We start from the raw sequence: 26,379 nt of genomic DNA, 5'->3' as shown, positions 1-26,379 counted from the left end.
ACATGGCTACCTCCAGCTGCAAGAGAGGTTTTAAAGTAAGGCATAATTCTTACATCTATCATTTTAAAAGCCCAAATATCTTAAATTCAGCCTAGTCAACTCTGACAGTAGCCGACTTCTCTGTCCTGATAGCCCTCACTGGGCTCTCTCATTATGCAGTACATCCCCTTCTTGGAGGAGGACATGAAACTGCCTGCCTCTTCCCTACCCAGTTTTTCCAAAGAAAAATACAATACCACTCTTTAGTCTGCTCTGCGACTACCACCACATATGTGTGCTTCAGATGCAGTATATTTAAATGAAGACTGACTTGCCAGCTTGGCATTTACTTTTCCATTAGCAGTTGTGAATGTGTACTAATCTGGCAGCAGTTTCTCCCTATCATCTTGATAATCAAATACACATTTGGAGACTCCTGGTTTGGGTTGGGTTGTATGTAGTCAGTACTGGACTGTACAACAGAGGAAAGCCAGCTAGCCCAAGTGTACGTCTTCATGAAAAAGTGTTGGTGGATGATGGAACTTCAGCCAAACCAGAAAGCAAGCCAGGTGGCAAAGCTGTTAGTGAATGTTGAAGGAGTTGAAGATCACCATAAACTTCCCTGTCTTTCACTTCTTGTTGCATTCCAGTAGTTGTTGAGGGTTTTGCCTTCTTGCTCAGTTTTCTTCTTTATCCAAGATTCTACCATCAACCTAGAAAACTTCACTATTCCTAGGAGTTCTCAAACTTCATATGCCTTCTGAGATGCTTGTTACAATGCAAATGTTTAGCCATCACCTCCATAAATTCCTTCACTCTGGGTCTGGGGTAGGGTCTAGAATTGTATATTTTAATGGTCCCCATAACATACTTTGAGACACACTCTTCTAATCTGTAGAACTGATTCAGCACTCTCTCTCCTAGCTCTTCTTTACTCTCAGCACACTGCCTTGCTTCCCATTACTCACAAGAATGTTTATTTCCCATTAAGAGAGACCTCTACAACTTACAGCTAACCTAGTTTATCTGAATTCTTACCTTTTTTTGCTTTTTCTCTCCTCTGCCTGTTCTCCCCTTGTCCCCTTCAGTGGATGGCACTTTTAGCCTGACACCTGGGGTCCTCTAGATTCTGCACGTCCAAGCAGATCTCCCTCTATCTACTATGTGGAGAGAATGTTATCTGAATCACTCGAGGGAAGCAAATGATTGCCTCTCAACCTGCAGGTCAGACTTGCCTGGGTACTTAATCATCATTTTGGGTTTTATGAAGGGCTTGGTTTTTACTTCAAAGCAAAGCATTGTAGCATCTTATTTATTAAGATTAAGGAATGAAACACTTAAGATAAATGAATTTTAGAAGAATGTTGCAAGATTGTCTCAAGTTTTTGCTCAACTGTTTATTTTGGAAAACCTTTCCAAAACGTATATAAAGTTTTACATTTACTGGTAGCTTTAAAAAATAAATAAGAAGGAAGAACAGTAAACTTGACAATTAAGAAAGAAAAGAAGAATGCTGCATGTCAGTGAGCTTTTACAAGGATGCAGAGATGCATTTTTGTTCATAGTTACTCTGCGATATTTTATCTGTAGATAGAGAGTGACTATTTGGAGCACTCTCTCAGCCTGTGGATTTTGTGCTTTCTGTTGCCCCTGTCTCAAACGCGTATACCTCACCATCTTCCGTGTTTGCCAGGTTAACTCCTTTTTTTCCTTCAGTCTTCAACTTTGACATCACTTTTGGGAAGCCTTCTGAGTTTGGAGGTCCTTCTATGTTCAGAGTTCCTCATCTGCTGAATCACTGTCACCTTGTGTTGTAATTCATGCCTGTTGACTTTTCTGAATCTTTATCAGGGTGAAAGCCCCAACATGGCCAGGACCACATCTGTCTTGTTGACTCTTACATTCCCATTGCCCAGCACAGTGCCTTGCAAATAATAGGTGCTCAAAAAATAGTAGCTCAATGGAGAAAAGAAGTGTAGCGATCTAGCTTGCCACCATTTGTAGAATTTTGAACAGCTTAGCCTTTTAATTACAAATAATTATTTTACTGTACTGTAGTAGTTTAGTGGTTAGTGATGACTGAAAAGCATTGTATCTAAACTGTTAGGCAGCTGTGCATTTATAGTTACTTGATCTGCTTTTCACAGTGTCTCTTTCAACTGCTGTGATTGTGTCTTGAAGTTTTTAGTCTGTTACGCGATTTTTGTATTCAGGATAATTGTGGAGGATTGGAGATAGCCCCACTGTGTTTCTCATAAAGTTCATCAAATTCCTGAAAACTACCGATGGAAGCTCAGAGGGATCCGCAAAGACTTTGCTTCATTCTGTTATCAGTGAATTGCTATTAGGTTTGACAAACTATCGATTTTCAGTTTTGCTTAAAGGAACAGCAACACCAATAAGGGAATTCTTTTAGTTATTCATCATCTCAAAAGTATTTCTAAAAGATTCTTGCTAGAAAGCTCTTTTGAATGCTTAGAATGACATAAGCATCATTCTTGCCTAAACAATTAATAAGAATAAATGAAAATTCCCAAAGAAAAAGAAAACAATGATACATTAATATGTATGTATGCAGTTAGGTCCAGATGTAAATCACAAGTGAGTAATTGCACAGAAATTGCATCCTAAGTAGGTATTTCAAGGAAGTTGATTCTTCTGCAGTATTTTCGAGATTTAAATAAATGTAAAATCATTCTGGCATTTTACTGATTTGTTACATGTGTTCTGCAAAATAAGCACAGGTAGCTAAACACTAAATACCATCAAAATCAGAATGATACTCGAAATGGAGACTTAATTCTTTATTTTAAGTGTTTATCTTGTACAATATGCTCTCTGGATAATCACAATTGTAATTTTGATATGAAACTGAGATAAAGCTTTATTTTTGTGAAAACTGTCCAACTAACAATTTCTTTTCACCAAACTCAGTTTTGAAACTACATATTTCTGCTTCTTAAAAGTTTCCGTTTTATTCATCAGTTTTAGTTTACAGGCACCAGCTTTATGGAATTTGTTTTAGTTAATTAAAAAGGTTATAAATTGTTGGTTATTGAGTATATGAAGTAAATTGAGTTTATTGAGAAGAACAAACTAAAAGCAGGATGATAAGGTAAGAAAGCTCTTTGGTTCAAGGAAAAGCTATAATTGAAAGAACAAGATTAGGATGTCACTCAGTGTTGCAAAATTAGCTTAATATAAACAGCTTTTATTTATGTATTTGTCAAGCCTGATAGATACTTCATTTTCCTTTTTCTGAATGCTAACTGTAAGTGTAAACCAAATGCTTCCTGGTGAACTGCCTTGGTGACCATACTTAAATGCTTCACTTCGGTGTCATTGTTACTTAGTAAATTTGAAGGTATGCGATTTAATTTGGTCCTAGGACTTTCAGTCTAACTTTCATCATTAATCCTATGAAAAATAAGAAAGGAAAACAGGAAGCCCTAATAAATTCTTACCTTTGCAGCTGTGATGTTAAAAACCTGTATTAAAAGTTTTATCTTTTGAACCAGAAGTGGTTATAGTTTGTAATCAGTTAGGCCCCTGATTGATATCTTTTAACGTGGCTGAGAAAAAAAAAAATACCATGTCTCATGTCAATTGACTTTTCATCTGAACTTAACAATAAGCATGAGAATTACCACCTTCTGTGATATGTCTGTTGGGAAGACAACTATATTATGTGGTTCACAGAATGCTGCCTAGCTGTGAAGCCTAAAAAACTCACTTAAGTTAGAAATTCAACTATTCAAAGTTTAAGGTGCTAATAAAAAAGAGATGAAAATCATTAAGTACAGCTATTTAGTAAAAAGTACACTCTCATTTAAAAATCAAGAAAGAATTAACTCCTTCCTCTGAATTAAGTTACACGATTTTGAACTTTGAGATCTACTAACAAAAGCTTAACTCCATTGCTTCAATGCACACATAAACAAAACCACATACAAATTCATTAACTGCCTACTCTTCGTCAGCTTTCCACGTTAAACAGCTTTAAAGAGATTACATCTCAAGTTTATGGGACTTGGATTACAATGTTCCATAGTATCTGCTATCAAGGATAATGAGATATAATAGATTACAAGGGTAATTTGAAATCTATAGAGAATCTCAGTCTCATTTAGCCAGTGGCTTTACTCTTGCTACCAAATCTTTCATCAGAATTGATAGTTATCCAAATTGATTTTTTGGACTTTTGTTTTTTCTCTTAGTTCTTTTGTGGCCAGTGCTAAAAAATAGTGAGGCGTTAAGAGACAGAGAAAGAAGAAAAGGAAGATATAGCTGACCCATTTTTTAATGTAACCTTTACAGTTATTTTTAGTTGATGATTTTAGAAAATTAAGTATAGTCATTATGCTTATGCACAGAGACCAATAGTCTCAAAGTATTGAGACTTTAAAAAAAAAAAAAAAAAAAAAAAAAAATTCTTGATAAAGCTGCTTCTCCAAAAAAACCTCTTATGTGTTGGAAAAGGCAAAACATTTCAAGTGGTTTACTGCTGCCCTGCAAAGTATGCTGTGAGGTTAGAACTAGGGGCCTGGCTAAATTTGTACTGCAAGTCCTGTAAAAGCCTCCATTTATGGGTGACAGATAAAGCCCCCTCTGTTGCAGAAGTAACAGCATGCGTAGCAGGGCTGCTTCTGCCCACCCCCAGTATGGGGCTCCCTCTGTGACTCCTTCCAATTCCCCCTTAAAATCTGTAGAGGAAGAAGCGTTATCATGGATCCTATGCTAAGGGTACAGTGTTAAAGCCTGTCTTGCCTGCTTTGTGATTTTATGATCAACTAGGTGATTGTGTGTTTGTATGTGCTTCATTTCTTTAGTTAGTGGAATTTCCTTTTTCTGAAAATGAGTCTCTGTAGTACTTACTAAAGAATATTCTGGCTGGGCATGGTGGCCCATGCCTGTAATCCCAGTGCCTTGGGAAGCCGAGTCAGAGGTGGAGGAATCACTTGAGGCCAGGAGTTGAAGGCTGCTGTGAGCTCTGATTGTGCCACTGCACTGCAGCCTGGGTGACAGAGCAAAACCCTGCCTCTGAAAAAAAGAGAGAGCCAAATATTACACATAAACCATATGATTCTCTTGATTAGACCTTGGTAGATTTTACTACCAGTAATTTGCACATGGTCCTCCATATAGAAAATCAGACTTTGTACCTACAATTGCTTGCTTTGCCTTTTATTTTAGAGCCAGGTCCTCTAGTTTGTTAGTCCTGTACTTTATAAGTAAAAAGAACCTTAAGTGTACTTAGGTATTTATGCTATATATAAAATAAATGAATAATTATATATAAACAAAATTCATGTATTCTTACTCTGATATATTCATTTTAAGATATGCAAACTGTGGGTTTAAAAAGAAAGGGTTAAAAAATGAAATATAAGTGAAAGTTCTCCTGTTTTCTTACTGTGTCCCTGAGGTATCCACACCTTTCTTTGAAGTGCGGTATTTTTGAGATTTCAATAAACGTAAAAGCATTTTGGCACACTAAAGTGCTTTGCAAATGTAAATTTTGTTGTTATCATTATTATTTTTAATGGTTAAGGGTTGCTATCTGTTCACTCCCCTGAAGGAGACAGAGAGATAACTTAGATTATAATACAGTAGCATAAGGAGTATGGTGTGAAGTGTTTTGTTGTTTCTCTAAATTCTTTTAGGCATTACTTTGAAATGTAGAGTCCAAGTGTAGTGGCCAGAGAAATATTTGATCTAGAATTTTATGAACCACATTTTAATAATTTCCAAGAGCACTACTTATTAAGCCCTTATTATTTACCAGACACTGTACTCAGTGCATTTGATATAGTCACAAACTGTTGTGTCTGTAGAGGATGCCCTCGGCATGGACAGGAGCCTGGAAGTCAAGCATGGTTGGTTACTAGCGACATTTAGCTTGGAGGGACAGAAACTGTAGGAATAGTTGGGTTTGCATGATTGAAGGGTTGTGCTAAGAAAGAAAAAGTTAATTCACTGCTGCTCCAGAACACAGAAATTGCATCTTAAGTAGGTATTTCAAGGAAGTTGATTCTGACTTGGTTGGAGAGGGAACTGTTGAGCAACTAGAGCTCTTCTGTAGCAGAAGGGGTTGCCCAGGGAGAAATAATTTCCTGTCACCAGATTTGGAGAGAATATACACTGAGATGTTGGAGAAGGGATTTACATTAGGAGAGAAATTAGACTAGTTGACCCTAAATCCTCTTTGACCTTTTTGGATTTGATTACTTGAAGTACTGGATTTTGTTTAGCTCCTTCTACAACTGCTTAAATTTATTCAGTAACGAAGCCCTTTGTCACCACTTTTAAAATACTTACAGCGAACTCTGTTTGCGCTGTTGCCATCCTACCCAGGCCCTCATCGCCTCCCACCTAGCGCCCTGCAGTAACCTTTAAGTGGTTCCCTGGGTAAATTTTCCTCCACTCCAATCAGTCCTCTGTGTTGCTGGTAGACTAGTCCTTCTTAAGTGCTACCCTCATTACAGTACATATTAATTTTCTATTGCAGTGAAGCATATTACCACAAATTTAGCAGCTTAAAGCAACACAAAGTTATTGTTGCACTGTTTCAACAGGTAGAAGTCCAGGCATGATGTGGCTAGACACCCTGCTCAGGGTCTAACCGGGCTGAATTCAAGGTGTTGGTTGAGACTGTTCTCATCTGGGGCTTAGGGTCTTCTTCCAGGCTCACTGGTTGTTGGCAGAATTCATTTCTTTGCAACTCTAGGACTGAAGTGCCTGTTTTCCTTCTAGCTGCTGGCGTGGCCGGCTCTTAGCTCTTGGAAGCAGCCTGTAGTGCTTGCTTTGCCCTTAAGTACATGGCCCTCATAAGCAGTTCTCATTGTGTATGTTTGCTTTCTTCCCGCCCAGTCAAGGATGTTTTAGTCTGTTTTCTGTTGCTTATGGAACTAGGTAATTTATAAAGAAAAGGCATTTATTTCTTACAGTTATGGAGGCTGAGAAGTCCAAGGTCCAGGGACGCCTCTGGTGAGGGTCTTCTTGACGGTGAGGACTCTTGTAGAGTCCCCGGCAGCACAAGGCATGGCATGTTGAGAGGGTTGAGTGTGCTAGCCCAGGTCTCTCTTCCTCTTCTTATAAAGCCACCAGTCTCACTCCTATGATAGTCTATTAACCCATTAATCCATTAATCCATTCATGAGGGTTGGGCCCTCCCTTCCCAATCACCGCTTATAGGCCCAACTTCTCAGTACTGCCACACTGGGGATTAAGTTTCAACATGAATTTCAGAGGGGACCAACTTTCAGACGGGGGCATATCTCACTGCGATTGTTTCAAAATTTTAAAATGCAGGCTTTTTTTTTTTTGAGACGTCCTTGTTCTGTTGCCCAGGCTGGAGTGCAGTGGCATCATCATAGCTCACTGCAGCCTTGAACTCGCAGGCTCAAGTCATCCTCCCACCTCAGTCTCAAGTAGCTATGACTAAAGGCACATGCCACTGAGCTGGGATAGTTTATTTTTTTGTAGAACAGGGTCTCACTTTGTTGTCCAGGCTGGTCTTGAACTCCTGACTTCAACGGATCCTCCCACCTCAGCCTCCCAAAGTGTTGGGATTACCGGCATGCGCCATGGCATCTGGCAAAAAATGTGTTTTTGGTTTTTGGTTTTTTTTTTAATTTTGGGAAACATGGTAGGAACTTATTCCTGGAGGAGGCAGAGGCAGATAAGAGAGCATCTGGAGCAAATGAATCCTGGACAACAGATGGGACCTAGTAGGCAGGACCATCCTTAGTGAGGGCTGCTACTGGATCTCTTCATGGAGAAGCTTGAGGTTCTCTACCTGGCCTTCCACTCAGGAGTGGGGATGAGTCAAGCTCTGTTGGTTTGGGAATATTACTCTCCTATGGGCTCCCAGAGCTATTTCTGGGCCTGCAGTGCAGTGCCTCTGGGCCTATATTAGATGGGCCATGCTTCATTGACAACATTGATTTTATGTTTATTTGTGAAAGGGCAGAATATGAGATTACCAAATAAAATATAATTTCAGGTGTTATTAATGAGGGAGTATATTGCATTCACTTTTAATGAGATTCTGGTGTTACAAAATGATTCCATGTAATGAACCCCAGGAAATCAATGAAAAGTTTAATTACAGTTATGGCAGTGTTGTATGAGAAAATCGCTTTGGTCAATTTTACTTGTACAATTTATCAGTCCTCCCTGCCTTTCTTTTTCAAATTAATTGCTTTGATGAAATAAGTATAAATACATTCTTTGTTAGCTTTTGGATTTTTTTTAGAAATGTGTTACAAAATTCAAATTTCCTTCTCTCTAGTAATAGTTGTTATTCTTTTTACATGTATTACCATTTACAATTCGTACATTTTAAAATTAGGTAGTATTTCCATTTTGTAAATTTCATCGTTATGTCTTACTAAAACACTGTTCTTTTCCCTTTGTTAGCTTTTTATAAATCACTTTTTGTCTCCTCAATTTATCAGTAGATGCAGTCAAACATTTGATGTACTTTCTCTATGCTTTATCACCCCATCAAGCTCGGGGGTGAATAAAAAGAATAACAAGATACTTCCTCCTCTGATTAGCAGTTTTCCTTTCATGTAACTACATACCCTTTTCAATTTTAGACAAAATGAACTTTCTTTTTAGAACATTTCTATTATTGACAGTTCAATGATTTTGAGGCTTTCTTGTCCACTATAATGGTAATTGACTGAAAAAAATTTGTTAAGCGCAATACAAAATGTTGATCTGGATATTTAGAGATCTTTAAGGTATAATACATCATCCTTTGGAGTATCCCTGGGGGCTTGGCTCCAGTATCCCATCTCTAGTTTACTTATAATACCTAATGCAATGTAAATGCTATATAAATAATTGTCATACTGTATTGTTTACAGAATAATGACAGGGGAAAAAAAGCCTGTACATGCTCATTACAGACTAACTATTTTCTTTCCGAATATTTTTGATCCAAGGTTGATTGAATCCACAGATGTGGAACCCATGGATACAGAAGATTGACTATAGTCTTCTATTTTTGTGACTCTGGATTTTACTAACTATATATTGAGAAGGTTGTAGTAGATTTTCTTTTAACTATTACAGTTGTTTATGAGTAGTAAACAACTCTACTTTTGTGTTCAGGGCCTTAAAATATAGTCAAATTTTTTTTGGCTGATTTACTCTATGGAGAGAAGCAATTTATTTCATTTGATTTTAAGAGAGAAACCTCTGCAGTCTCTTTTTCCTCAAATTCTCCCATTGATACCATCAGCCTTTCTTCTTCATGGTATAATTCTGATACAAATGAGAGGCAGCCTGGATGTTAAGGATTTTTCTTCTAGTCCTGGTTGTCACTGATGCACTGTGCAATATGTGAAGAGTCGCCTAACCCATCTGGAGAGCTCTTAAGTCTTGCAAAACAAGATGAGTCTTGTTCTTTCACACTGGCCTGTCCAGGAGGTTTTGCAATTTACGGTGTGACAGCTACAAAGAATGAAAAAGCTTCCTCAAAGATGGGTGCTATTTGAATATTCTAAATGGAGCTTTGTTGTTTGCTTTAAAAAATAGTGTCTTTCTTGATGGTCATTAAATGTGTGCAGGTAAAACTAAATGGCCTATTACAGGAGAGACTGTTTGTTCCCCGTTGGCACAAGGGTAAAATGTACCTGTGACTACTGTTTTCAGAGTCTGTAATCACCATGGCATTTTCCTTTAGGCATAAGCTGTTACAGAATTAGATAGCTGAAACTTTTTCCAGAATGTTTACTTTGAAATTGAGTATTCTACCTTTGATTGCTGCCTTCTGCTCCATGTGATTCTTTGCTACTGTTAGGTACCTTGTGTGCACTTGTTGTGTTATGACTTGTTGTACCATATAAGGGCCAGAACAGGCTGTACCCCTAAGCGGAGGAGATGTGAGAGGGGACAGCACATGCTTTCTGGCCTAGACTCCCCACCTCAGCCATGCTACCTTTCTCCTAAATGTGTGTGTCTTCATGACTTCTGATTAGCCTCGTTTGCCTTCAGCTCCTAATCTGCTCATCTTCTCGTAATCTTTATCCACACCTGCACCCTCATTCCTGAACCTTGCTCTCTACTTACATCTGTGCATGTCTCTCGTTTCCTGGAGGTAAATCTTCCCCCAGGATATTCGGATGCACGCCATATTTGGTTGGGAACGACTGACTTGAAGGAAGGACCCCTTGCCAAAATACTTGTGCTCTAGGTACTTTGAATTGAGATAGTTATACTTAAGGCACCTTACAAACTACCATTGAACCCAGCCAAAGTATTTATTTGATTTAGCAATATCAAGAAATCCGTGACCCCTATTGATACTAGGGAAGGGGCTTGTTCATATGGTAGAACTATAAAGGATTATTGTAAGTTGCTGATAAGACTAGATTGAAGAACGTGCCAGCCAATTCATGATGATTATGAGGAACTACCAGTTTCTCCAGTATGTACCTGCTGATGCCGATAGTGGTGGCTTCCTGTAGCCCCTCACATGGTTACTGGACACCTATGCCCCCTTATCGTCTTGATGCATGTCTCCAAATATTCTTTATGTCTTTCATTCTTTTCCTTCCCCACATCTGTAAAGGTCTGACTTTTTCACGTACTTCTCTGCATTGTACCTGCTGCCCCTTGATCTCATCCATTCCCTCAGGCTCAGCCATGGCCTCTGGGCGACTCCAGAGCTTCATGCCTCTCCAGTCTCTCAAGTCTCCCTCCTGAGCTTTAGTTTCATATTTCATCTGTGTTCTTTCTATTTCTACCTGGATGGCCCACGATTTCTCAAAACAGCACATGTTGCTAAGGCCACTAGCTTCATCACCTCTTTCCCTAATGTCCTTACTTCTATTAATGTTACCATTCCTTTCCATGTCACCCAAGTGCATGGCAAATGGTAAAGAGCACTTTTCCATTCATTCTTTTTTGTTGTTTTATCTTCCTACCTCTCCCAATTACCAGATCCTAACAATTCTCTAATCAAAATATCCCATTTTTACAACCCTTATTCACAATGAATTAATGGCATGGCCTCCTAAAATGTTTCTCTGTAAAACTCTCTGCCTCTCTTAAGTCATAGTGCACAGATACTTCCACTTATAGATTGCCTTCTTGCATTAGACTTTCAGTGACTCTCCACTGCCAACCAACCAAACTACAAACTCCTCAGCTTGCTCTTCTGCAATCTGACAGTTGCCACCTTTTCTCCTGTTTTTCCAGTAAATACTGCTCTATGCCTAGCATAGTGATGGCCCCCCAAATACAGCAGTGAACTACACAGACCGGGGTCCTACCTTCATGGAGCTTATATTCCGGTGAGGAGTCAGAGTGTAGTAAGTGTCGTGAAGGAAATAAAAGGAGGATGTGAGCGAGGAAGTAACAGGGGAGGCTTACGTTAGATGAGGTGATCAGGAAGGTTTCCCTTAACAAGTAGTATTTCAGATGGGATCTGAAGGATGAAAAGGAGCCAGCCATGGAAAGAGGCAGATGAAACAAAAGTGCAAGAACCCAGGGACAAGAAAGAGCTTGGAATGCTCAAAGAATAGAAGAATTCTCATGATCAGAGAACAGTGAGTGAGCTAAAGAGAGGTGTGAGATGCACTGACTGGTAGAGAAAGAGTTTACATTTTATATCAGGTATAGCATCGAAGAATTTTCAGTGTTCCAAGCAGCGATGTGATTTGATCTGTTTTCATTTTAAAAACACCACTCTGAAGAGAAGCAAGATGGAAGCAAGGAGACCAGTTGGGGGTGAGCTCTTATGGTAATTGCTTGGACTAGGTCAGAGTTTCTCAAGCTCAGCACGATTGGCATTTTAGGCTAGAAAATTATTTGTCGTTGGGGGGTATCCTATGCACCATAAGATGTTAAGAAGCATCCTCAGCCCCTGTCCACTAGAAGACAAGTAGCACCGTCCCCTCCAATCAAAAATGTTTCCAGACAATGCTAAATGTCCCCTGGGGGGCAAAACTCCCCCTGGTTAAGAACTGCTGGACTAGATGCTGGCAGTGTGATGGGTTTCTATCTCTACAGTAGGTACTATCTCTACCTCTACCTACTATAGAGATAGAGCAGACACTACTTTGTAATGAATGAGATGCAGCGAGTGACAAAGGAGATAATCAAATATGCTTCCTAGGTTTTTGGTTGGAGAATCTAGGTAGATGGTATCACGCATACTTTAGATTCTTGACATTGGTCTTCCCTTCTCTTGTGCCTGTTCTTGGAATTATCCTTGTACCTGTAATGTTGCTCACCCCACCATTCTCTTCCTTTCTCTGCATGCCCTCTAGAAGATCCATCTTAAATGCCATCTTCTTGAAGCTTTCCCAGATTTGCCCACCAATGGGGATCCTTTTTCCAGCGGATTTCTACAGCTCCATATCAGCACCACTCTTGGACACTTTCTGGGCTTGTCAGCTTCTATAAACCCCAGGAAAGAAGCAGCAGGGCCTACCGAAAAGGAGCAGGCTTGGTGGGTGCTTGAATTGTCTGGCTTTGCTTCTGTACCTCGCCTCTTCACTTGGTTCCTGTTGATGGCTTGTAGGATTATCATCTCCCACTACACATTCTCTGACCCCTGGGACCATCATCTCTTATAGGCAAGCCCACCCCTAGGCTTGTCTGGAGTTTGTCACATAATTGGGATCCTTGTTATTTGTTATTTGCTATTTTGTGTTACAATTATTAAGGTATATCTGCCATCTCCCTTTCAAATTACCCAAGAGCAAGAATAAGACCGTATACATCTTTATCCCTGACAGTACATGCTGATTACAAATTTGGTGTTCAGTAAACGTCTGTTGAATGAATAAGTGAATGATTGAATCTAGAAGACTGACCTTATTTTTTTCTCTTGAGTATGGAATTAAAAGAAAATTAACAGTTTTATATAATTAGTACATGTGGTTTTTATAATCAGGAATATGTGGATCTTTTTTAAACCAAAGATGAGCCTGTACTTTGTATTATTAATATAATCAATTAGTTTATATGAAAGATGGCTTGTTTTTTGTCTTTTTGGCCTTTACAGTTGGGACTCTCGTTGGTAACAGTGCGTCTGCTCTGTTTCTGTATCACAGGTCTAGTTGTAAGTACCACTGCAGCTGGATTTGCATTGGCTCCGGGCCCTTTTGACTGGCCCTGTTTCCTGCTTGCTTCTGTTGGGACAGGCCTCGCATCCTGTGCTGCCAACTCCATCAATCAGGTCAGTTTCACACTTCACCTAAATTATGATACTGTCACTTTTTCCTAGATGGCTGTATTGTCATATTTTTAAAAACCTTCCAAACTCATATATATTGATGAAGAAGCATTTGTAACACTATATATCCTACAGGAGCCTGTGGGTTTCATAACCAATTTGTCTTTTCTTTTGAGATGAATGGTTTTCAGATATGTTCAGGTGAGAGAGCAGTAGAGTAGATGCTTCAGATGACTAGGATTCCTCGGGTTAAAACATGTTTTTGAGCTGTCATAACTTTCTACTCTTAGCGGTATCTTTGTTTATCCGTTTCAGATACATTTCCCTGAGCTTGTCATTTTTATGCACTATTCTTTCTTGGTTTCATTTCTTTGCATTTTAAACCACCACTATAAGGAACAGAATATATTTTAAATACACATATTCAGCTATTTTTTTTAAAAATCAGTAATTTAGTACTCAGTTAACTTGGTATATGGAATAAGATTATACCCCAAAATTAGCACATTATTTTTAATACATGCCCCCCCCCCATTATTTTAAACATCAAAATAATTCTCCCAAATAGTTTTTTTTTTCCCCATCTGGTCATTGTGGTCTGCCCTAACGTTGTGGCTTTCTCATAAGATACTATAGTGAAAAATGTTGGCTAGAACTTAAGGAAAATCGTTTTCATCACCAGAACACCCAAGAGGAGTTGGCACAGTTTTAAAACAGGAATTCAAGTTACCAGCAGGAAAACAGCTTGGCTGAGTGGATATATAAGTTGCTAGTCTGCAAAATATGTGAATTTAATGTGATAATGCCTCTAGCCATTATGGTTCTACAATATCTTGTCAGCTATTTGGAGAAGGATCAATCTATTTCAAATAAGTGTTTGGTCGTCGTTGTTATTGTGGATGTCAAAACAGTCTTCCAGTAAGGTTCAAATAGTGCTACCACTTTACCAAAAGGATCATCCCCTTCTATAAAGCCAGACACCATCTCTTCCAAGTAGTTTCTTCCTTTTGCTACCTTCCCATGTTTTCTGGTAAAGAGAATAAACATGATTCCGCCATGAACATATTTTTAATGAAAATGCGAATAAAAAGCAATATAAGCCAAATTGATTTATTTGTCCACTTGGGTCTATTTTATATTTTTTAAAGTTATTACCTCTATTTGGTTATACATCTGGGACCCGAGATTAAGCCAGGAGCACATTCTAGTTTTCAGCCTCCTTTTCTTAAATTGAAAAGCCCCATTTATCCTTGAGATACTGATTATCTCAAGGATTTAAATTATGTAGATTCAAAGAAAATGTTTAAAATAAAGTATGGACATTCGGAGAAAAAAATAACTAGAAAGCATCAAATGGTTCAGAAACTCCTAAATATTATAAAAAAGAGGAGTTGTTTGAGTTGGAGCTGCTCCTCCTCCTCCCCTCTCATCCCACCCCTTTTCTTTTTAAAAATAGGTAGCTCAAGAATTTATCATGGAAAAAACCTCTCAGTTGTAGCAAGAAAGTATTTGGAGGAATAAAAATGGAATGATTTGCATTTAGGCAGAAATTGACAGAAATTGAACATAAGCCAAGGTTTTGGAAATTTTAAAAGGATGTGTTTAGGTGGCTGCTTGATTTTTAGTCTGTAGAACTATTTTTGCTATAGGGGGCGAGTTGGATTCTGTAAATTTTAAAAATACAGAGGAAAGCCACAGAATGCATGATGGGATTCTTTCTGGTACTGAAAAAGTGCAGTGTCTGCCTCTTTCCTCCTTAGGCTGGTTTTCCAGCCCTGCTCCGTATCCCACTTACACAGCGCTCTTGATCTTCCGTTGGAACTCGGTGTCATGTTCCTCCATGTGTCACTCATCCCACACAGGCCTCTGCAGTGTCCTGAGTGATGTCAGTTCTTCATCAGTGCTTGTGGTACAAATGAATTTCTCCATCTTTTTGTACCCCTCATATTGCTTCCTTCCACTTGTTTCGGCTCTGATTTCATTTGGAAGCATCACAACACTTTAAAAATCTCAACAATTCCCGGTATAGTAGAATCCTAGTGTTATCATTGTGGTATCAGTCAGCTTCCCAAATTATAATATTTCCCATTAATGTTAGAGATATTTTAGTTCCAGTGTTAGGCAATCTTATAAATTTAAAATAAAGGAATGCAAAACCATTTTGATTAGTGTTTTTAAATAGTGTAAGCCGAACAAAGAGCACTGAGCAATAAGGGTTCACCAGAGTTTTTGAGTAGCATATAAATAAAGCAGTAGTCCTTAGCAAAAAGGAAGAGTTTACGATACTTTTTTTAGAGAGCTAGTGTTCAAATTAAAAATACATATATGTGGTTGGTCTGTATAAAAGTTCTTCACTTTTAATAGAATTCTATGGGAGGAAAACTTTCCTTCTGTTCATATTTATAAAAAGATTCACATTTTATTTATATTTTTAATTTATTAATATTTTAGCAGTTATTCATTTAGTTCTCAGTATTCTTTGTACTCTATTTCTGTGATCTCTGTGAAAGTAGAAAAAATAAAACTTTGGAAAGCAATTTTTACATTTGTTTTAAGGAGAGAAAATGAGATTCAGCTTCTGAATTATGAAGAAGTGACTAGTGCATAAAGAGATATGTATAAGAAACCACTAACATTAAAATGTTAAAGTAAATTACATACATATTTTGTAATATATACACATGCTTCATTCGAAACTGTAGTGTGGCTTTAAAGTGCATAGGCCTTCAAAGGATGGAAAAATCCATAAAATGTTTTGAATTTTGCAACTGGAAGATAAAATGTTATGGATGGTTTAACTGATCAAGTCTTGAGAAACAAGTGACAAACTGAATAGCTGAATTAACAAATTTAAAAAGATAAGAATTATCAAAAAACTATAACAATTATTTTGAGGATTTGACATAATAGTGTTATAATAAGCTGTAATTGGGATTATTTTACCTAAATTACATATACATGATGTTTTAGAGTGGTTATATCAGTCAATGTGTATGTCAATAAATACATTTCTACAAGATAACATTTTAGTGGTGAGATGGTATTTCATTTTATGGATGTGCCTCAACTTTCTCAACCAGTTTTCCATTGTTGCAGCTTTTTGCTTCTATAAGTAACACTGCACATGTCTCTAATTGTTTTTAAAGGACAAATTATTGGAAATGAATTGCTGGGAGGAGGGCGGCCAGTGACAGCACACATGAAACCGCTTTAACTTCAGAATATATGATCTTAACAAAATAATTAATTTTCTACATTTATACAGTGCTGTAGAATTTACAGAGCATATTTACATGAATTATTCTTAAAGGCTTATAATCCTTAAAGTAGGTGGCATTCCTTTTGTTTCTATGTGTAAAACATTTTGTTTTGCTATTGAATTAGTCTTTCAGAAGGCAACATTTAAAACGTGTTATGCAAATAATGTTTTCACTGCATATCAGTGAGAAAATATAGATAAACAAAAATAACAATAACAAATTTTATTTTACTTTTCCTTTATGCCAGACATTGTTTTGTGTTAGAGATACAGCTGGAAACAAACAAATATCTTGCTTTTGTGGTGCCTATATCTCACCACCCAAATAGATCCATTTGTTAATATTTTGGTTTATGTTATTATAGACTTCTTCACATACACACATATCTTCACATATATAACATATATGAAACATATTTAACATATGGATATCTTCACATATATATCATATATATCTATAGTTTGGGTATATTTTTTCATTTAATAGTATGTCATGGACATCTCTCCATGTCAATATTTGGTATAGCATGATTTATTTTTTTTTGAGATAGGGTCTCACTCTGTCGCTCAGGCTGGAGTGCAGTGGCGCAATCTTGGCTCACTGCAACTTCCTCCACCTCCTGGGTTCAAGCAGTTCTCCTGCTGCAACCTCCCAAGTAGCTGGGATTATAGGCGCCTGCCACCATGCCCAGCTAATTTTTGTAGTTTCAGTTGAGATATGGTTTCACCAAGTTGGCCATGCTGGTCTTGAACTCCTGACCTCAAGTAATCCACCCACCTCGGCCTCCTAAAATGCTGGAATTACAGGTGTGAGCCAGTGCACCCAGCCGGCATAGCATGATTTTAAGAGTTGTATATTGATTTGTTTAATCAGTTTCTCCTTATTTGACATTTTAGGAATTTCTAGTTTTTGTCCATGTAAACAATGCTGAGCTGAAATTCTTTTAGCTAAATCTTTGCATATATCCTTATTGATTTTGATAGTTTTCTAAAAATATGTGGTCATGTCAAGAGATTCTGAGATTTTCAAAATACAAAGTTAAAATTAAGAAAAACTACTTTAAGTAAAACTAAATGTCTTCCCAGTCTTTTGTTTGTTTGAAATCAACTTACGTTTCTGTTTATCAGTATGTTAAAGTGCTCATTACTAACGCTGTGAATTAGAAAATCTTGGCTGGCTTTATAGGTAACCCATCAGAAGTGTTCTTTTAGTTCAAGTTGTTTTGATGACTTACGAGGTGGAGTGTGTTTATTTTTTAGTGGTTATTGGCCACTGATGCATTTTTTTGGTCAGTTGTTTGCTAGTGAGTTTTGCCTGTTTTGTTGTTGGGATGCTTGCCTTTGTCTAAGGGCTATTGCTGTGTATAGATTGCATTGACATGTAAGGTGCAAATATTTTCTTCAGTTTTTGTCTTTAATGTTTTACAGTGCAGATGTTTCATATGTTTTTGCAGTAAGGTCTTTTTAACACAAATGTAATACAGAAATTTTAATAATTTCGCATCTTAGCACTATTAGCAATTTGGACGAGATGACTGTTGTGCGGACTGTCCTGTGCATTGCAGAGTGGCTCCAGCACCCCTATCTCTACCCACTGGACACTGATGGCACTCCCCCACCCCCACTTGCGATAGCTGAAAATGTCTTCAGACATCGCCAAATTGTCCCTGGGGCCTCAAATCACTCCCAATTAGGAACCACTGCTTTAATAGTTTCTACTTTTGATTTTTTTTTCTGAGATGTTTACCCAAGATCCTGGCTATAATTTTTGTCTCAGGCAAACCCTGGCCCACATTTCTTTTTGTTTAATTACTCGTGGATAGCTAGGGTGATCATATGTACTTCTTTATGCCTGTGTTCATGGCATAATTACTAAGAATGCCTCTTTTACTTTCAAGTGTCCTAGTTTGGACAAGTAATTATATGATCTTGCTATTCATAGCCCACCTATGCCTTCAATCTTTTATCGTAAATAAGATGTAAAAATATCTTTGTATCAAAACAAATCTCATCTTGAGTTCTTTTTTTTTTTTTTTTTTTTTTCCTTTTTTTCCAGCAAGTGTTCCCATGAGACAAGTAGAGATTTCCTGACCACAGCCAAGGTCACCTGGCTGGCCTCAGCTTTCACCCTCTTTGTAGCTACATCTTGTTCTCCTGTCAGCCTAATTGTAGTGTTTTACACACACACACACCCCACACACGACCGTAGAAAACATTTTATATCCATTATTACTCTACTCTTAGTAAGTTGTTCTAGAATCTTGATGACTGATCTCCTTAGTTTTTACAATATTCCTGGCAGATTGTCTTCTCATTACTATGACTCTGTAAGTGGACAACCTTGATGACTAGAATGCTCTTTCTCATCCTGAGCCAAAGTCAGCCTCCTTATAACTTCAATCTGTTGGTCATAGTTCTGCTATGTGGAAAAAGTCAGTGTTCTTTTTTCTTTCATGTGATAATACTTCCAGTGTATCACTTTCTGACTATGGTTAGTAGCCACTTGTGGTATTGCTGTATAATTATTCATTTATATCTCTTTCCTAGAGAACTCTTGACTTCCGGAAACCAATGATTATGACTTACATATTTTGTACATCCATCACTTCTGCCTACAAGCATATAGAGCAAGACAACAGAGTACAGCTTTGAAGGAATATGTATGAGGGAGGGGAAAAAGTAGCAATAAGTGTTCATGATAACAATAATTGCAGCAAACACTTGTGCTATATGCCAAATAATGTTCTAAGCATTGTACATACATTAGATCATTTGTTTGAGTCTAGGTTCATCAGGTTTCAAAAAAAGAGAGTTCTTTTGAAAGATCAAATAAATGGTGAATGAATTGATAACTTAGTCTTACCTTTAAGGAAAACCATTGATGTTCTCAGCGACTTTACTTTGGAGAAAATTAGAAGAAAGGCACAAAACATAAGTAGAGTTTCAGATCTGAGAAGCAGGTTATAATTAGAAAGGTAAGTGTGACAAGGGGATGTTATCTTTGGGATCTAGTGTATCTGTGAATGTTGAATAATTTTTGTGAAAGCAAATGAAAGATCAAGAGGTGTGAGTAAAATAGGGTCAAGAAGAGACATGCTTTTTGTTTAATACTGACAATACTTGAGAGACGTTCATGGCTGAAATAAGGTAAAAAAGAAGGGCTTTGGATAAAGAGCTCTGAAGTGTAGAGTAGGTAGGGCAAAAGAAAATTTACATCTTTTTAAACTCTGAAAGGAAAAACAGGTAAAGATTTTTTTGTTTTCCCAGTGAATACGAGATTAATATCTAATTAATCTCCATTTTCTCCATTTTCTTTTTTCCTTTTTTTTCATTTTTTCCATTTTCCTTTTCTCTGATGTTTCTTGTGTTTTGACTATACAGTCTGCCTAGAGCAATAGAAATTGACTTTCATCTTCTATGTTGAACAAAAGTGGTTATTAAATTTGGTGTTGTATTCCAGGAGAATAAGACTTACGTTAGTGAATACCAGTGATGTGATTTATTGAACATCATACATATAAGAAAAAAATCAATATGGGAAATATATTTTTCTTCTGAATGTTGTGATTTGTTTGACTTTGATGTTTTAGCTGCTGGGCAACTAGCATTCATTCAGTGGTCTCTGAAGTTCATAACTCGTGGCTTATTCAGATGATTCAAATTAGCTACTGCACTAGATCAGGTTTGCATAGAGAGTTCTTGAATACCATGTGGGAAAGAGTCTCTAACTAAATATGGTTTTTATATATAAGGAAAATGATGAGCATTACTGAACAATGACAGAAAGAAAATGCATTTTGAATGCAGACTCTCTTTTCCTGAATTTAAATAACCTCAAATAATTTCTAAATTACATTTGATTCCCCTTTCCAGAATGATCCTTCTCAGTGGAGTGAGTTTGGCATTGGTATTTATAACCAAAATAACTCCAGGTGAGGTTTTGCCAACAAATGCAGAAATTATGATAATTCGAACATGTATTTGTAAATAGTTTTTCAATAATTTACATGCCACTGGTCATTATTCACTTCTTACAATGACTCTGTGAGGTGGCATTATTCCAGTATTGTAGAAGAAGAAAATGAAGCTTAATGGTACGATTGATCACACATGTCTGAAAGTGGTCAAATTGGGAGCAGAACCTGTGGACCCAGTTCACTACTATTTCCTCTCAAATGAGATGTCTTATTCCAGTCGCTACCTTGGAATCAGGCTATTCTTTATTAATATGAGTCTTTCTGCCACCAGGTTAACTGCTGACATCCTTGCCACGGTGTAGTAGACGTGGAGTTAACATAGTGGGTGTGGTGATGTATCTACCTCTGATGACATCGAGAGGATCTAGAGCATTTACGTCTTAGTCAAACTAAGTGTTCCATTAATGTTAGCTATGATTATTGTTATTAAGATAAAAGTTTGGTCTGGTTTTGGCCCACATCTTTCACATATTCAGAATCTGAATATCTTGCAGTTATCTCCAGTCTTGCTTGAGTCTAGATTCCTGGGATTTCAGAAAAAAAAAAAAAAAATAGCTCTTTTGTAAGATGAAATAAATGATGAGTGAATTTATAACTTAGCTTTAAGGAGAACCATTGATGTTCTTAGAGACTTTATTTTGGAGAAAATTACAAGAAAGGCACAAAACATAAGTAGTTTCAGATCTGAGAAGCAGGGTCTTAATAGAGAATGAGAAGGAGACGTGTTTATTTTTCTCAGGGCACTAAGACTTGGGTTATACTGGCAAACTTTAATATGTGTATGTTACGAATATATGTATATATTTATGTCAAGTGTGTATATACTTGTTTATGAATTCTTCATATTTGAATATGTGGCGATGACTTGGGTTCCGCAGACATCGATTTTCTACTCTTCGGTAAGCATTGTGGAATTATATATGAGGTTCTGGTAAATCAAAGAAATATTGGTGGAAAAGAGTGATTCAAAAGCAGATAATTAATTGAGACATAAGGGAAGTGATACAATGTGGACTTGGGGAGTTATAATTCTTGGTGTGTATCTCTGGGTAGCATGTTGTAATTAAACCTGATTTGGGTGGCTTGGGGACTTGCTTCCTTCATCTCCCCACCACCCCCACCTAGCAGAGGTCAAAGTAGCGTTCTTTTCTAATTATCTCTTTCTTTTCTTTTTTGAATCTTCAGTTACATTTTGCCATTCCTGATGGTTTTTGTTCTTCTGAATCCCATTAGCATCCTAGTTCTCTGCTCTGAACCACAGACTCCCCTCCCTGTTATCTGGCTTAGATTGACTCTTGGTTGACTGATGACTGATGGCACTGATGTAAAAACTGACTGTGTGGCTGATCCCTGAGAGACTGTATCGTTTCTTTGTCTCATACTCTCTTTGCCTTAGTGACAAACTGCTTTTAAGGTTTAATTTGTGAACATTTCGATGCCTTCATATATATTTTTTACTTTAAAATTGGAATCGTTATATGATTCTGAATTCTGAACTGAGCCCCCAGACACAGAAAGGAATAGGAATTGGGGTGTCAGAGGGTGGTGGGGATGGACAGTAGAGCAGATGTTAATTGTTATACCTATGCTTCTTTAACCCAGACTACCTTTTGAGACTTCTTTGTCTGTTGCTGTTTCTAACTAGTAATAGAGCTCCAGACTGCTTTAGGCAAGCTATTAGACCTTTAAAATTTGTGTGTAAGTGATTAAGTAAATCCTAAAATTCACATTTTCATGACCACCCATTTCTGTCTTACCAATTTTCTAAGAAGTTTTAGAAAATATTGTTGGGCAAGAAAGGGAAATTACTTACCTGTGTGATTAATCTTAAGGAAAATTTCACTGTGGCATTTCCTTCAGATCCTATGCCAGATTTCTTCCGGAAGCAACGATCACAGGGGGAACAAAGAAATTCTAAAGGATTTGAATGATGGAATGTAGAGATAGGATGAAACAAAAGAGAAATTTTGGTAGTTAATCAGATTTATGTATACTTGTAATCTGGAATATCTTTATGCTTTAAAATATACCATGTAACCTTAAAATACTAAGTTAAAGTGCAGCTTTAGCTTTCATTCTGACTGGGCTTTCCTTAGTACTAAAAGATATTTACCTGCTAGCTTACAAGAAAGAAAACTGCCACTTACAAGAAGGAAAACTTTTATTTCAAAAAAGAACTACAAGTCTAATTTAATATTCCAACATTTTCATTGATATGTCTGAATAAAATTATGATCTGTTATTGCTTTTAGCAAAAGTATGATTGGTAATCTAGAAAATGCCATTGTGTTGTATTGCTGTCATTAGATGAAGTAGGTAAAAAGGATTAAATAGTTCTGTGTATAATTCCCTTAAACAGCTAGCTGAAGATATGTGGATAAAGATTCTCCCCCTAATGTTACTGATGTAATCTACTAACTTAAAATAATGGGGGTTCAATACAGCTTCTGACCTTAAGAACATATTGTTAAGACCACATTCTCAGTTCTTATAAACATGTTCAGGGATTTATAAATTAGGATATCAATAAAAGACAGAATTTACTGAGGCTGAATTCCTTTCATGATTTTCACTTACTCTGAGTGAGTGAGTGAGTGAGTGAAGAGTGTATTTGAGTGAGCATGCACAAAGTGTAATGTATTTTTCCACAAGAGGAAAAATAGTTTATAAGTTTTCCAGCAGAACATACTCAGCCATCCTAAGTACCTAGGACTTAAGTAAAGTCAGGTTACATCAGAAATGACCCTTTTTGTAAACCCTCAGTGAACCTTCAGGCTTTAAGACTTTAATACCTTTGAAAAGCAGTTCACACTTCCACAGAATTTTGTTTATTCTACTTAGTTCAAATTCAAATTATTGAGGTTGGGGAAGGCAGTTGAAATCCTCTTAACATTCACCCACCTATTAGAAAGTAATTCTGATTTGGCCGGACCAGAAAGCAGAATGCCATTACATAGTAGAAAGTGCTGATATTCTTTGCTGTTATTTTCTTGAAAGCTGTTTTCTGGAAGGATCCGTGTATATGTATTGATTACTTTTGCTGGAGATAAAAAGATTGGTCCCTACTCTGAAGCAGCTTACAGTCTGGTAGAGGAAGACAGATGAATAAATAAGTACAATAAAACAATAACATTTGTTGGCTTTGTAACAGAATATAGGCAGTGCCTTAGGCATATAAACGAAGGTGTAGGGAGTGGCCATTTCTACCTGTGAAGGTCACGAAAGTTTCTCAGAGAAGTGACCAGAGCATCAAAAGGTTAGATGGGTTTTTTACTAGGTATGTGCATGTGATAGGGGAACTTTCCAGACAGAGGGAGCATCATGAGTAAAGACCCAGAGTTGTGAAATTTTATAACATGAGGGGCCATTTGGGAAACTACAAACACTGCAGTGTAGCCGAAGCACAAGGTTGGGAGGATACTGTGAGATATTTGGCTAAAGAAGCAGGAGGGCAGGCCAAGAAGGGCATCATGTGCTTTGCTAAAGCAACCAGGCTTACCCTGTAGGTGTCCAGCAGCCATTGGTAGGTTTTGGTAACATAGTTAATGGCTTTCTGTTAATGTTAGGCTAGAGAAGGAAGACCTGACTTTGACCTGTAGACTGTGCATGATCTGATTCTTCTCAAGCCCCTTTTCCTTTCACTGTCCATGTCTGAACTATAGGATCTTCTAGATTTCAGCTAAAATGTCATTCATTCAACAGACATTTCAGTTGACCTAGTCATGCTCCTCTGGCATAACTTTAATTCTGTCTGTCCAATATCTTCATTTTCTCATCACAGAAAGCACCAAAAGTCAGCCCATGCATTTCAACCTCTCTTCTGTCCTCTGTTCTTGTGTACTCTGTCCCCTTGCGCCTTCCTCCCTTCACTCCCTTCATACCCAACAAAACCTGTCATTGGGTTGAACTTGTCTTGACTCCTCCACAACAATTCTGGTCTTTGAAGGAGGACATATAATTTCTATATTATCATTTACCAAAAATGGATGATGATGAAAAAGAGCTTTTTTTCTGAAAACGGAATTTTTCGGAAGTAAGTAATAGAATATAGTTTTGTCTCCTTATTTTCATGTTGAGAAAGTGAAGCATGAAATATCTCAGCAGCTTATATAGCATCAAGCCATAGGTACTGAATTTTAACTCATAGTTTCAGCTGCTAGCCATGGACAATTGTGTCTTCTTGAATTATACCCTAAAAGAGCTCATTGTTTTTAAATTTTGAAAGAGGAGGAGTGTGTTACTGCTTTAGCATTCAAAAGGTAAAATCACAGAGACTCAAAATTGCTTCAAGAAACACCTGGAAATTGCAAATGTGTTTACAATTATTTCTTTACTGATGGCATTATGTTTCAGAAAGTGCCATTAATTGTGATAGAGTAACACACAGCTCTTTGTGAAATTTAAGTCTATTAAATATCAGCACCTTCAAAGACAATAAAAATTCCAGCCTGCATTGATCTATTCCCATGTGAGGCGTTACTACAATGTATATTGTATCTTTCCATGTGAAATTCTTTGGCCTAATCGCCTCTCATTTATACTCAGTTGTCTGAGGTCAGTTTTCCATTTTGCAGTTGTCAAACAGCTGTCAAATTAAAACAGCAGATCCTAAAGTTAATTTACTTTTTGTGTCATTCCATATTAGTATACTTTTTGACTTCAGTATTTAAAGAGTTATCCACATTTCTTAAGCATCCTTTCCCTCAGTTATCCCATTTTTTCCTGCAACCGTTCACACATACATTAAGTATGATACTCTAGATACCATTATTTTCCAAGCATAGTGTTTAAAAATTCACATGAACTTTAAAAATAAACACTTGAATTAGGCATTCAGCCAATTAACTCCAGTGTTCTTTCTACAAGAAGAGAAAATCAAATCACTTTAAACATGTCATCCTTATTTTCATTGTCATGCTTATTTTCATCCTCATTTTCATCATCATTTCTATCAAGTTGAAATCTCAATAGTAATTGTACATAGAATTCATAATTGCATTCTAAATGTCAGTATAGGTTAGTATAATAGTAAAAAATTCAGCATTCATTTTTAATAATTCATTGATCAAAGAAATATTTCTGATTATGCTATTGATGTTTTACTACAAAGTACCTCAAGTTGCCAGCGGGTGACATTAACACCGTAATCCTCTGTAAAAGAAGTCCAGCCCTTAGGTGTTTGATGAATACTAGAGTTAAATAATTTGGTGAAAGGCCTATAGTCATATCCATGTAGAACTCTTAGTTGTTAGATAGAAAATACCTAAAATGAATATTCTTAAGTTATGATAATTAGGGATTACATGTAGTTGCATAAAAGTGTCCGTATGTTAGTTTATTTAACCTTTTCCACTAAGGTCATTTTAATCAATAGTTGTTTGCTAATTACTTTCCATAAACTTGCAAGTTAGATAGGGTTTAATGTAATCTTTTCTAGAATTTTGACACATTCTCCTCTGAGATCTCCTAACTCCTTGTATATGGCTCTGTTACATCATTTATTAAATTGCACTTCAATATATTTTTATGCATCTGAATGTTCCACTAGCCTATGAGTCCCTCTCTTGCTATAAGGGCATATTTCATTCATCTTGATTCTTGGTACCTGACAGGCACTCAGTGAATGGCTGCTAAATAAATGAAGGAGAACATGGGTCAACAAATGAGAACATAAACTCAACAATTAAAAGGGGCTAAACACACAGTGTTACTTAGTTTCTTTATTACTCCAAATTCATCAGAGCTGTCATTTAAAAATGAAATTACATTTTAGGATGTACAGAGGAAGATAGTCCTATTGTTCGTACACATTTTCTTAGAAATCTATTAGTCAGTGAGCTTATAATAAAACAAGTTGAATTAAAATTTGGTTAACAGTCACCAGTCAGAGTGGCTATTATTAAAAAGACAAGAAATAACAGATGTTGGAGAGGATGCAGAGAAAAGGGAACTCATACCCTGTTGGT

The 26,379-nt window shown here is 37.0% G+C and overlaps 1 protein-coding gene across 1 annotated transcript in view; it reads left to right on the top strand.

Annotated features, from left to right (window-relative positions):
* LOC126939902 (protoheme IX farnesyltransferase, mitochondrial) overlaps positions 1-26,379 on the top strand; it is a 558,222-nt gene that overhangs the window by 436,977 nt on the left and 94,866 nt on the right. The window contains exon 5 of the mRNA XM_050765727.1: positions 13,056-13,180. Coding sequence (XP_050621684.1) covers positions 13,056-13,180 — 125 coding nt within the window. The remainder of the gene's footprint in view (positions 1-13,055; positions 13,181-26,379) is intronic.

The sequence above is a fragment of the Macaca thibetana genome, chromosome 16 (assembly GCF_024542745.1).
Source record: "Macaca thibetana thibetana isolate TM-01 chromosome 16, ASM2454274v1, whole genome shotgun sequence".
NCBI lineage: Eukaryota > Metazoa > Chordata > Mammalia > Primates > Cercopithecidae > Macaca > Macaca thibetana.
This window is presented reverse-complemented; position numbering and strand designations above follow the sequence as displayed.